Source organism: Neofelis nebulosa, chromosome 7, assembly GCF_028018385.1.
Source record: "Neofelis nebulosa isolate mNeoNeb1 chromosome 7, mNeoNeb1.pri, whole genome shotgun sequence".
In the NCBI taxonomy this organism is placed as follows: domain Eukaryota; kingdom Metazoa; phylum Chordata; class Mammalia; order Carnivora; family Felidae; genus Neofelis; species Neofelis nebulosa.
In genome coordinates this window covers 135,105,995-135,119,770 of record NC_080788.1, presented here as the reverse complement: position 1 = coordinate 135,119,770, position 13,776 = coordinate 135,105,995, and the positions used below count along the sequence as shown (strand labels likewise).

At 42.0% G+C, this 13,776-nt stretch overlaps 1 protein-coding gene across 10 annotated transcripts in view; it reads left to right on the top strand.

Annotated features, from left to right (window-relative positions):
- TTC7B (tetratricopeptide repeat domain 7B) overlaps positions 1 to 13,776 on the top strand; it is a 255,882-nt gene that overhangs the window by 112,110 nt on the left and 129,996 nt on the right. For all 10 annotated transcript variants that reach the window (XM_058740002.1, XM_058740004.1, XM_058740003.1 and 7 more), the window contains 2 exons: positions 2,556 to 2,728; positions 10,899 to 10,962. In XM_058740002.1, the coding sequence (XP_058595985.1) occupies positions 2,556 to 2,728; positions 10,899 to 10,962 (237 nt within the window). The remainder of the gene's footprint in view (positions 1 to 2,555; positions 2,729 to 10,898; positions 10,963 to 13,776) is intronic.

Genomic DNA, 13,776 nt, shown 5'->3' with positions numbered 1-13,776 from the left:
AACAGTACATTTACAGCAACCCCACTGTTAGGGAAACACTCCAAGGAACTGAAAGCAGGTGTTCAAACAAAAACTTGAACGTTAATGTTCGTAGCAGCACTATTTATGATTGCCAAAAGATGGAAGCGATCCAAATGTCTATCCGCTGACGATTAGATAAACAGAATGTGGTATGTCCACACAACGGAGTATTATTCAGCCACAAAAAGAGTGAAGACTGACCCAGGCTACAACATAAGTGAGCCTTGGAAACATTACGCTGAGTGAAAAAGCCAGATACGAAAAGGCCACAAATTGTGTGATTCCATTTTTATGAAATGTCCCAAACGGGCAAATCTACAGAGACAAAAAGCAGATTAGTTGTTCCCAGGGTCTGGAAGGGGGGAATGTAGAAGGGTACAGGCTTTCCTTTTGGGGTGATATTCTGGAACCAGATAGAGGTGATGATTGTATAGCACTGAAGGTACTAAGTGCCATTGGATTATACACCAAAATGGTTAAAATAGTAAATTTTATGTTATGCGAATTTTACCACAATTTAAAAAACACATACAAAACGGATTTACATAATGGATTTACAAAACGGATTTGTACATAAAAACCTGACTTGCTTCTGGCTCCCTTCCTCTCCTTTCTTTCCTTCTGACTTTGATAGCTACTAATAATTTGTTAACTTTTCAACTGCAAGCAAATGAAACCTGAGTGTAAAAAAGTAGAAGGTCTGATTGACATTGGTAATGTTGCTGGTAATTTCTCATATTTAATCTCCTGTTCTGAACTTCATGTGGGCTCTCAGTGCCCACAACCAAACTAGTCGGCAGTGCAGTGGTGAAGTGACACCCTTAAAATATGCAATCACATCAAAACCTTATTTTCAAGGTCTCTCTGGAAGGTTAATACCCTGAGGTAAAGTGAGCTCTCACATGAGCTGTCTAGTAGTGGACAAGCAAACTGTTTTTTAGGACAGAGATTTTTATAACTTCAGAATCCCTCCATGGCAGATATATCCAGAAAATGAAGTTCCTCGTTCATTTTTTCTCCTTTGACGTTTTTTTTCCCCTCAGCTATAGCGAGTGGAGGTTATTTCTGCCAGTTGGTGCTTCCAGCAGAAGTCGTTAATGTATATGACTGCAATGAGATGGAAATGGCACTATAATGGAAGGTTTAAGAAAACAGTTCGGGAGCTGTTCAGGTCCTGAAAATTGTGTGCTTATGAGATCTTTACAGATGGCTCAGTTGGGGATGATAGGAGTGCGTTTAATTTCACATTTTTGTAGACATTTAAAGCCAGTGGGTCTTACTTGGGAATAATTAAGAAAATTTGCCTTTACCCAGTGGTCATCAGAAACCACTAAGCTAGTGATTTGGTTGCTTTTAAGTTTCCTTGTGGTGTTTTAGGAGATTTCATGTGGATGAAAACCTAGCAGAGTTCTCTCCTGGAACATATTTATTAAAAAAAAAAAAAAAGTCTCGCCCTCAGGGAAGATCAGCATTCTCTGCGTGTTCTGAAGAATGCTAAAACCTTGTGGGAAAACCTAATGGTTGAAGTTTTATTTTGCCACCTTTGGCTGATCATGGGGTAGCCTGGACCACCCTCAGGTGCAATGCTTCTGTTTTCAGAGAGATTTTGTGGGTTTGTTTGTTTGTGTGTTCGTTTTTACTTCTCCTCTCCTTTATCTCTGGAAGATTATGAGGTAAATGAACTGATACGCATCAGCCAACGAACTATTTCTTAGTAGATGCCACACACACCCTCTTCCCATTCATCCTACGTGGTACTGTTCTATATGTTCCATGACAGAGGGCTTGGAAAGCATAGTAAATCTGTTTCTAACTCAGGATGGCAAGACCCAGATATGTCTGGGTTTTCACAGTGAGAAAAGAGATACCTATCCAGCTTTGAAAAGAGGTCTCTCTTGATCAGCAGCCACGCTCCCCACCTTGCTTTCTCTGTTGCACAAGGTCAGCAGGAGCCTTTGGGCCGCAAGGCCCAGGGTGCGCCCGAACGAGGTGCCCAGGTGCTGAGTCCCAGGATGGGGCCACCATGGGACTGGCCTGTGGCACTTCAAAGAGGGAAGGCATTCTAAAAATCTGCCCTGATTGTCATCTTACCATCAACAAAGAGATTTTTTTTTTTTTTTTCAGGAATAACATCATCTAGGTTGATGCCAAGTTTGGGTTTCAGCAGGGATCTGTTGGGAGGTGATGAAAATATTTGCAGTTCACCTGTTACAAGAGCTTTTGGGAGAGAACTTAACTCAAAGTTTCAGTTGCTTTAGGCATAAAACACGTTTAGCGTTTCAGAGGCAGGGTGGCATTCAAAGGACATGAACTTGTGTTTCAAAATGGTTCAACTATCTTGCTGTATTGTATTTTATTTTTTGTCACCAACTGATATAATTTTCATCAGAGAAGTAAAAAAATTTTAAGCATGAGTCTTGGAATTGTGCCTAGCACAAAATGATGACTGAAAAATATTTATTGAATGAGTGAACGAGTGAATGAATGATACAAAATTGATTCATAGCTATGCCTTTCCTCCTTTGTGTTTCCAGACAATAGCCAGGCAGTTGGCGGAGATCTTGTTGCGGGGTATGTGTGAACAGAGCTACTGGAACCCCCTGGAGGATCCACCCTGCCAGTCACCTCTGGACGATCCTCTCCGGAAAGGAGCAAACACCAAAACCTACACCCTGCCTCGGAAAGCCCGCGTCTACTCAGGAGAGAAGTATGGCAGTTGATGTCCTCATTTGTAGGTTAGGGGATTGGGGGAAAACTCAAGGATGAGTAGAAGTTCAAGGGCAGATTCTTCCCCGAAAAGAGAACCAGACAACAAGTCTCATTTGCCAATTTAATAGATATACCTCATTATTTTTCATAACTTCTACAAATATCTATGCACCAGTGGGGCATTTTAAGTAGGAAAATTCTCTCATTTCGGTGGTTGGCCACCGTTTTCAGCCATCACTGTTGGTCTTTGGGATTCTCATTCTATTTATTGTAAGAAACCTAGCATTATCCAGCAATTAGCGACAAATCTGTTTGTAAGCCAGAGCTAACCTTTTTTTCTTTTCTTCAGCAATTCCTTGATCTTTTTGTTTAAAAATTTGTTTTAGGGGTGCCCAGGTGGCTCAGTTGGTTAAGCATCCGAACTTCGGCTGAGGTCGTGATCTCACCATTTGTGAGTTCAAGCCCTGCGTTGGGCTCTCTGCTCTCTGCTCTCAGCGCAGAGCCCACTTCAGATCCTCTGTCCCCCCCACCCCTCTGCCCATCTCTCACGCACCCTCTCCCTCTCTCAAAAATAAAAATAAAAATAAACATTAAAAAAATGAATAAAAATTTGTTTTAAACTGAATTATCTATAAGAAGAAGGAGAATTAAATAATTTGTAAGTGATTGGAAGATGATGTCATTTTTAGATCCTCTTAATTTTTTTAAGTTTTAAATCTGGGACTTAACCACGTTTGAGGAAGGTGGGCTAGGGAACCACTGCAGTCTCCGTGTGGGCCCTCCCCATTTGGGGGAGGGGGACGTGGCAGGGAGAGACCATGAAGAGGGCCAGGAGACAGGGACAGTTATTGACTCACTCTTGATTCCTCCCCTTAGAGCCTCACCTTCCCATCTTTGCCTGTCCCTGCGAGGACAAGGCATGATGGCTTTTCAGAATCTCTCCATGAGGGAAAGGTGGCGTGTATGAATGCATATGGAAGCCTCCACGGTTGTTAATCAAATCGGGAAAATGGCAGAGAGACTGCAGGCTGCTGTATTGCTAGATACTACATGTGTGACTTCTGAAAATGATTGTCGCATTTTCAAAGGGGACAGCATTTCTCCAGGCAGCCTCTCTTAATCCTCTTATGTTGACCCTGGCTTTTCTCTCCCTCATCATCTTCCTGTTCAGACTGTATTTCTTGTATGGATTCAGAGTGAGCATATTCTTAACTTTTTCCCTAGGCTTATTTTAATTTGTGTTTAATCCCCTTTTAATTTAATCCCCCCTTTTTATGGCCTCGTTGAACCATGAGTTTGCTTAATTCATGGCCTGTGTTCACTCCTTAGTCCTTATCTGGATTCACAGAACATCTGTCCTAACAATTCCCAAACTCTCACTTTAAAAATGCTGACTCCTCATTATGAACTATTTAGAAGCAGGGTTGGGGTTCATTTTTAAAGTGAAACTTACATCCTAAAAATAGACCTGAGATTTTTGTGTGTGTTTGTGTGTGTGCTTTCTATGTTTCTTAATTGACAGGTATATAAGATGCCAGGTATATTGAGAAACTCAGCTCTTACTCCCTCCCCTGATCAAGCTGGACACATAGATAGAGCTCTCTGTCTCTTTGCGTGTTATTCCAATGTGGCCTCACCTCTTGAAGGCAAAAAAGCTCATAGAGCCGGCCACTTCTCCTTTATTTTGTGAACCACTCAGACTTTGTCACTGTTCTGACGTCAACTTCCCCATCTGTCCAAGGAGAATTATGGAGGCAACATGCAGATCTAGAAAATGCAATTACTGGTTCACCAGAGGATTCCCATACCAGGGCTGATTGCTAAGTCACAATTTCATTTTGCACAGATACAGTCAGTTGGGGTTTTTTTTAACCGTTTTGTTGAGATATGATTCACATACTTTACAATTTACTCATTTAAAGTATATAGTTCAGTGGCTTTTAATATGGTCATATAATTGTGCTTCCATCACCATAATCAACTTTAGAACATTTTCATTACCCCAAAAATAAACTCAGTACCTCTTAGCTGCTGTCACCCCCATCCCCCAGTTCCTTGCATTTTCATATAAATTTTAAGATCAGTTTTTGTCCATTTCTGGGGGGGAAAAAGGCAGCTAGGATTTTGATAGGAATTACATTGAACCCATAGATCAATTTGAGGAGTGTTGCCATCTTAACAATATTAAGTCTTCTGATCCATGAACATGGGATGTCTTTTCATTTATTTAGGTTTTGTTTGATTTCTTTCAGCAGTGATTTGTTATTGTTAGGGTTAAAGTTTTACACTTATTTTGTGAAACTTATTGTGTGTGCTATTCTTTTGGATGATATCATAGGTGGAATTGTTTTCTTCATTTCGTCTTTGGTTTGTTCATTACAAATATATAGAATACAATTGATTTTCTATATCGATCTTTTATACTGCAATCTTGCCCAACTAGTTCATTAGTTCAAATAGTTTTTTAGATTCCTTAGTATTTTCCACATACCAGATCATGTCATCTGCAAATAGAGGTGATTTACGTCTAACTTTCCAACTTAAGTGACTTTTATTTCATTTTCTTCCCTAATAGCCTTGGCTAGAACCTCTGGTATAACGTTGAATAGAAGTGGCAAGAGTGGCGGACATCCTTGTCTTATTCCTGATTTTACGAGGGAAAAGCATCTAGTCTTTCACCATTAAGTGTGCGGTTAGCTGTGGGTTTTCATATATACTTTTTATTAGGTTGAGAAAGATCCCTTCTATCACTAGTTTGTTGAGTAATTTTTTTGTGAAAGGGTATTTAATTTTGTCAAATGTCTTTTCTGCATCTATCAAAATGATCATGTACATTTTTTCTTTATTGATGTAATGTATTACATTAATTAATTTTCAGATGCTAAGCCAGACTTCATCAGATTTCATTGATCTTTTCAAAGAACCAGATTTTAGTTTTGTTCCTTTTTTTTAATTGTGTCTCTATTCACTATTTCTTTTTTTTTTTAATTTTTTTTTTCAACGTTTTTTATTTATTTTTGGGACAGAGAGAGACAGAGCATGAACGGGGGAGGGGCAGAGAGAGAGGGAGACACAGACTCGGAAACAGGCTCCAGGCTCCGAGCCATCAGCCCAGAGCCTGACGCGGGGCTCGAACTCACGGACCGCAAGATCGTGACCTGGCTGAAGTCGGACACTTAACCGACTGCGCCACCCAGGCGCCCCTCTATTCACTATTTCATTAATTTCCACACGGTCCTTATTTCCTTCAGTCATTACTATCATTTTTTAGGTTTCTAGTTTTGTGTGTTCCCAGGGATATTCCTGGTTTATTAGTAAACAGAGAAAGCCTGTTGGGATTACACGTGTGTTGGCGCTTCCTAGTCACCAGGACTATCTGATTGGTCAACCCTGTGGCGAGAAGGGCATTACCACCAATTCATTTGTGGTAGTTGGGAGGTGAAAAAGGAAATCCACAGATAATGATTAAACCCCATCTTGGCCAATAGTCCCAAATGCTTCCCCCTTCTCAGTCTCTTATGAGAAATATGAGCACAGAGCAGACTTTAGGAGGCACAGAGCCTTCTAGCTCCAGCAAATCGTAAGAATCCTTCAGAATAGTTGGTCATAATGGAAAAGTGAGCTCTGTCAGAAAACTCCACTCCTTGTCAATGTGGCCTGCATGTGAAGTGGAAACAGGATGCTCATTCTCTCCCCATCTTGAATTTTGAAAGGAAAGCAGATGTTGACAATCCTAGATAGAAAAGAGGGGAGGGAGCACATGCTATTGGCTTCTTTACTTCCTTCCTTCTAGGTCTTTCCATGTGGAATTTTTTTTTATCTTTGCTTATTTATTTTTTAAGTAAGCTTTTTACTGATACATGACACACATTGAGAGAAATAAACCAGAAGTATAAAACTTGATGACTTTTTACCAAGTTCCCTATCCAAGGGAAACCATCCTGAGTTCTGTCCCAATAATTAGTTTGGCCCATTTTTTTTAATTTACGTAAACGGAATAATACATGAAGAACTCTTCTGTTTAACTTCTTCTAACATTATGTTTGAGAGATTCACCCATATTTTTGCATGCAGTTGGAGTCTGTTTTCATTATTGCACAGTATTCCATAGGTATTCTAATATATTGATCCGTTCTGCTCATGATGTATGTCGGAGTTGTTTCTCAGTTGGGGCTGGTTCCATCTCATCCAGGCCTTGGCCCAAATAGCTTAACTGTTATCTTCTCAGAAAGGATTCCCAGTCACTGTATCTAACTGTCCTTTCCGAGCATATTCTATCACATTAGCTCCTTTATTTTTCATCATAGCACTCAAAATATCTGATTTTTTTGGTTCATGTGTTTATCTGACTCCTCCTTCTAGAATGTGCTACAATGAACATTCTTACACATGTTCCTTTAGTGTACACACGTCAGGTATATCTTCCTTCTATTGTATTCCTCCTTGTAAAGAACACTTGAGGTGGCTTAGATCATTAAATGCATATTCGACTTCGTGATTTATGCAAAGTAAGGAGGGAGATTAAAAACTACTTTTGTGCCAGAAAGTGGTTGATGAGAACATTTATTGAAAGCCTGGAGCCAGATGTGCTGAACTCCTTTGTAGGCCCAGGAGGAGAGAGTGACTATCATGGAGTTCTAAATATACGTCTGAACCTCCCAGAGCCAGTGCACAGGCTTTGGGTAAAGATGAGGACACTGTTTAAAGTGTGAAGATGTGGCTTGAAGGGTCAGGAAAACCACCTGATGGCAGAACTGAAGCCGTGTGAGCAACCCCCTGTGCCCCCGGTTCCTGCCCTGGGCTCACCTCTAGTGTACATGGCCCACCTTCCAGTCATGGTGGAGGGCCTGTCTTCTCATCAAGAATGCAGAAGGCCTCGTCCAAGGCCGTATGCTTTGTGGGACTCACCCAGTCCACTCCAGAGTATAGCTCAGGGGACTTGATCCAAACGAAGGACCCTTCTTTCTTTGTCATGAGGGGATGTTGACCTGTATGGAATTGTGTGCCTGGTTGATCCTCACATCAGGCTAGCTGATCCCTCATAATCAGCAGGTACTCTTAATGGTTAGTTTTTCTTTCTTGGAATCCTTGTCCTTCCACACAAACCTGGGACTGATGTGTTTTCTGTCTCAGCATCTTTAACAGTGTGACTTGGGGATGGGGTGGGGCTGCAGCCCTGTTGGCTTTGATTCTTTAGCTCTTCTCCACTGGCTGTGGTTCAGAGGCTGTATTTGTCCAGAGATTCCCTAGTAGTATCACAATCAGGCAAGACATAGTCAAAATAAAAGGCACCATTGCTGGGCCTTGGAGTTGATGTCGTCATTACTTACACATAACTTTCTTACAGGTTGGAGGTGCTCAGGGCCATCTTTGTACCTAAATAGGGTCTGCTTTGACTCCCAGATGGTGCCGTTGACTTCCAGACATCTGACTCGTCATTAGTTGTGTAATGGCTAAAGATGACAGAAAGATGAACGGCAGTTGGATAAAATTGGATTGATTTCTTTTGTATGATGGTTTCTACCATATACAGTGACATTTTTCACCTATCTGGGAAAATTTTAAGAAAGGGCTGTTATCTGGGAACCTCAGCAAGGTCACGATCACTATTTATAAGTGAAGCTTCTTGTCCTTGTTTCTTTTGTGTAGAGTCAGACAGTGAGTGGTAAATTTCATCCAAAGTCAGAAAATGAGTGGCTTGCCTGCAGGTCAGCCCGTGAGTTAGTAATGTGGCTGGGCTTTCAGTGCAGTCCTTCCATCTTACCCAGCAGCACTGTGCTTCCACCCCCACCGCTGGCCACCAGTCTGTCCCCCAGGAGCTTGTCCTCACCCCCCACGGGCCCTGTTTTCTCTCTGCTCCTTTTAATCCTGCACCCTACCCTTTAGTCAATGTCCTGTGGGTCTAGAGCCCCAGCTTTCCCACTCCACAAGGCTGAGACCCAAGCACCCTGAGACCTCCCCTGAGGCTCTTGGTCCCCACCAGGAGACTGTCACAATTCCGACATCTACCCTGAGCTCCACATCAGGTTCAACAGAGAAGAAGGGAGGAATGGACAGAAATGGGTCTAGAGAATCCATAAGTACTGGAAGGGGTGCATTCTGATATATAGTTTTTCAACATGCCCCTTAAAACTACCCTTCCTCCTTCTCTCACCCCCCATTTCCTCCTGCCAGCTCTGAGAGCTTTGCAGTGCTCCTGAGTACCCATCTCGCCTGCCTCGAAAGGAAGGGTAGAGGAAGTGGAATTAGAATCAGTTAATGTGTTACTTGTTAGCAGCTCTGGTAAAAATAACACAACTTAGCATTTAAGCAGGCTGGATGGCTCACATGGAACTTAGGGATTATCCATGGACTGAATTGGCTGGTGTTAAGTCACAATTAGCATGGGCTCTCTCTTCTTTTCAGTTAGTCTGGACAATGCAGAACTGGCTAGCCATGAGAAAAAAGGTTAATGCTACTGCTTTATTTGTAAGGTCCCAGTTGTATGTAAGCTGGAGCTAGAATATCAGGAAATGATTGCTGGGTGGACACACACACACGCACACACACACACACACACACACACACACACACACACGAGCACTCTTCATTCAAATTCTGTAGGCTCTATTTCTGAATTTAAGGAGAAAGAAGAGTTCCGTCTCTGAAAAACCCAGCTCACCTCAAGCTACCTCCTTTAGGAAATTCACTGCAAATCCCAGAATCTTGCTCATCATTTACAGGCCAGCCTTTTCGTGAAATTTTAGCCCACAAGAGCAACGGGAACCATCCACAGGTGGTTTCCTTACCTCTAGGGACGTCAGAGTTGTAAAAAGAGAACCAGGCCCTGTGCTTTTTCTGTCTTGCTCTTCACGGTCCTTTGTCGCCATACAAAAGTTGCCAGCACTTCAGAGAAAACAAGGATCTATAATGATGTGGAAGACATTTTTTTCACCATTTTGGTGGGGGAATCATCCCATCTCTGAAATGATTGTGATGTTATCACTGGGAAGATTTATTCTTTTTTAATCGTCTCCAAAACGTCCAGGAGATTTGTTTTGTTTTGTTTCGGGGGGGGGGGATTGTTTGTTTAAAAAAATTTTTTTATGCTTTATTTATTTTTGAGAGAGAGAGAGAGAGAAACAGAGCACAAGTGGGGGCGGGGCAGAAGGAGAGAGAGAGACAGACAGACAGACGGAATCCAAAGCAGGCTCCAGGCTCTGAGCTGTCAGCACAGAGCCTGACACAAGTCTCGAACTCACAAACTGTGAGATCATGACCTGAGCCAAAGTCGGACGCTTAAACGACTGAGCCACCCAGGCGCCCCTTGTTTGTGTGTTTTTAACCAAGTTCATTTTTATTGCACTCCCCTTCCTTTCCGTGAAAGAGTCGAGTTTGGCTCAGTTGGTGATAACACTTCCAATTCTACTCAAAGGATTCTAGAGCTTTTAGAACAGAGGGAAAAAATGCTATAAGTCTTTAAAAATGCTCAAAGCGCAAGGCTATAGGCTATAAAGAATGGAGATTGGAGGTATGTTTGGGTTTTTTTGTTCTCTAATCTCGAGGAGCAACATTGAGCTTAAAAGCTTTTTCTTTCAATCCAAGATGTTGTATAGCTCAGCCAACTTCCATAAAAAAGATTAATAAGACAGCTAGCTCTTGCGGGCCACCCTGTAATGAACATGTGTGTTTAACTAAGGTGGCTCGCCAAATTCTTACAGTATTCTAGAAATGATTCAAACTCTAAAATTGCTTCCAATCTCTTATTTCATCTAATGGACAATATAAGATACGGCAGTTAGCAAGAAATAGGTAAGCAGACACCTGCTTAGTAAAATGCCTATAATCGATACCCCATAATGGGTTTAAGAGAGAGCTTTATCATGGAGGTAATGTCAGTTTGTAGCAAATTTCTGCCTCTGTAATTGGCATATCTGTTATTTGGGCTTTGAATGTGGTTTTTACAGCTTTACTTCACTCTGCTGTCTGCTATTAAAATGCATAGTTAAAATCTAGTTAAAACTTCCATAGATTACCATAGAAATAAGCAAATTAATTCAAGTGTCCAGATGATACAGTATTTTTTTGTGTGGATTCTATATAAAAAATCTAAAAGCTTTTAATAATCAGTTCCGTTCATTATATTATTTTGAAGGTGCCATGTATAACATTTGATTTTCTTTACACAGCATTTTTTGTCCTCAAGAAAATACTGAAGAAGCCCTGTTGTTACTGCTGATCAGTGAATCAATGGTAAGTAGAATGTGTTTTTACATTTTTCTTTCCCCTCTTCCTACAGTCCTGTTTGTGATATGGTGACTCCATCAGTACAGTGGCTGTTTTTCTTTGGAGAAGAATACTTTCTAGAGGGGATAGCTGGGTGGGGGGAAAAACAACGGGGGTTTGAAAAGAGGGATGTTTCTTAATTCTTGGAATGGTTAGAAATGTCCCCTGTAGGTTAATGTCAGCTTGGGGCATGGGACTTCTCTGCCCTAGTAGGTAACAGGCATCTGAGTTCATTTATTTGCCCACCTAGTGAGTATTGATGGAACACTAGCACACTTGTGTATTGGAAAACTGCAGCTAAAAAGACCATCAAAGTAACCCTAAAAAGGGAAGGAAGCCCCCAGAGGGTAACCTTTTCGAGCCTTCTCAACTTGCCTGGGTGGGAGGGAGAGTTTAGGGATAAATAACTTGTGGTGTATGCGAACCTCTTTTTTTTTTTTAATTTTTAAAAATGTTTTATTTATTTTTGAGAGAGAAAGACAGAGCACAAGCGGGGGAGGGACTGAGAGAGAGAGAGACAGACAGACAGACAGATTCTGAAGGCTCTGCCCTGTCAGCACAGAGCCTGACACAGGGCTTAAACTCATGAACCGTGAGATCGTGACCTGAGCTGAAGTCGGACGCTTAACCGACTGAGCCACCCAGGTGCCCTGAACCTCTGGTTTTTAAAGCAGGAGCCCGATGGAGCAGACTCAGCTCCTTGGACAGGTCTCCCGCCCGCTCCCCTGGCATTGCAGAGTCCCTGGCCGTGAGAGCTCGCTCCTGTTACCTGCTTTGCTGTTGTGCGGGAGTTTTTGCCAGGCCATCAGATTCCTTTGAAATGTTTTCGTAATGTCTGGCCAGAATATCAAAGTTTACATCTAGTGTTTCATTACTCACCATTTATTGGGTTTCTACTCTGCATATCACTAGGCATGACCGCCTGGCTTGAAACTCTGAGAAGCAATCTGTGTTATAGTAGTTAGTACGTTAGCACCTAAATGGTGTGTGCTAAGCACCTGAGCAGAATGGCGAGGCTCCTGGAACTTGGAAGGACCTAGATATCCTCCCACCCATTCACTCATTCTGTAGATGAGGACCAGAGCAGGCAAAACGGATGCATCCCACAGTGGTCTGTTGCTCTTTCCAGATTAGGCTGCATCTTCTCATAACCCCCTCCTCACCAGGCAAGCAGGTGGAGAAGGTGGAAGAAAAGGAATCGAAACTGAAGCGAGAGAAGGTCGTTTCCTTCTTCCCCAAGTGTGCAGTTTAAATGGAGGCATGAAATGCGCTCAGCTGAAGAAGATTTAGAAATGGAACACAAGAAGAAGGCTGTATGCTGAGCAAAGGAGGGATTGGAAGAGGCTGGGATTAGTCAGGGAGGCTAGCATCCTTGCCTTAATTTCGAGCTTTGGGTTTCCTTGTTCTGTGAAATGGCCCAGAGATGTTTACAGGAGCAAGACTGCTTGAGTTACCACTGCTTTTTATTTGGAACCTCTTTGACGTCATTGGCCTTACTTCCTCTGAAGGAAACAGGTTGCCCCCTTGACTCATCTTTCCTTGACTGTCAGCTGGTAACTTAGAACGGTGTCATTTACATTCTCTACTCTGCCTTGGCACAGTCAGGGAAAGCATATATGTGAACAGGCTGGCACTCTGTGGCATTCGGGAACTGTTTTGCGAATGAGCCGGTCTCTCCGCGCTTCGTCATCAGTTCTTTGGTGGGGGCCAGCTCGTGTTGGCCTCCTAGCTCTCATGCCCTCCTTCCAGGCGGGGCTCTCCACAACCTAGCATTTAGTTTCATTTGGGCAGACTGGGATGGTGACGTTGTAAAAGTTCTGAAAGAGTGGTGACCACACATTTTAGATTTCTGGGACAATTCTGATTGAAAATATGGTGTTCTGTGGTCAGGTTGTGTGTTCCAGTTTAGAGTTTGGAAAACACAGGCACATCTCTGAAATGCTCGCTCTAAGTGGAGATGTTTTGGGAATGATGTCTCCAACTTTCCTGCTCCTTAATTGAAATGATAGAAACTAATAATACTCAAAATTGAGATCCCTTTGAGGCAGTCAGATTTGGCTCTGTGGTATTGAATTTCTGGAAACTCTCTTCAGAGGATGGTGAAATCCAATGACATCATCAGTAAATATGGAGGTCTGGGTTTCCAACCAAAATGACTGTGCTCTCCCTGTAAATTATTCCATAATTATGTAGGTAGAAGTCTCAGTTAAGTTGCCTTTGCAAGCCTTTTTTCGTGTTCCTTGACTTCTTGATTTTTCAGCTTATAGACAGAAAGTTTCATGTGTTCAATTTCAGAACCAGTTGAGAATTGCTGTGTTTTTTTTGGTATCTGAGAAAATTGTATCTTCGTTGGTTCTGACTTTAACTTAGAAAAGTCAATTCATCCGTAGTCTCTCCACCTGCAAGAAAGTGTCAAATGAAGTTTCCCCAGGAGAAAGGGGTCATCAGAACTACATTTCCACAATTACCACCAACACGGTGTTCTGCGGTATTTATTATCTGTGGATGCATTGAGGTTTTAATCAAAAGACGTCGATAGATTTTCTCTAAGAATTAAAAAAAAAAAAAAGTGTGCTTGGCACAACTTGAAAATATCCCCTAAGTAGTATTTTGCTTTGTTTTGCTTTGTTTTGTTCTCTTCCAGGCATTGGTCTCAGTATGGAACATTTATGGCAAGTAAATAAAATGAGACCCCTTACAGGAGGCCCTCCTATTTCCCTCAGGGTTTCTTTTCTTGGCTCAAAGACACTCCTAACAAGAAAACCTTAGAATGAAATCTTC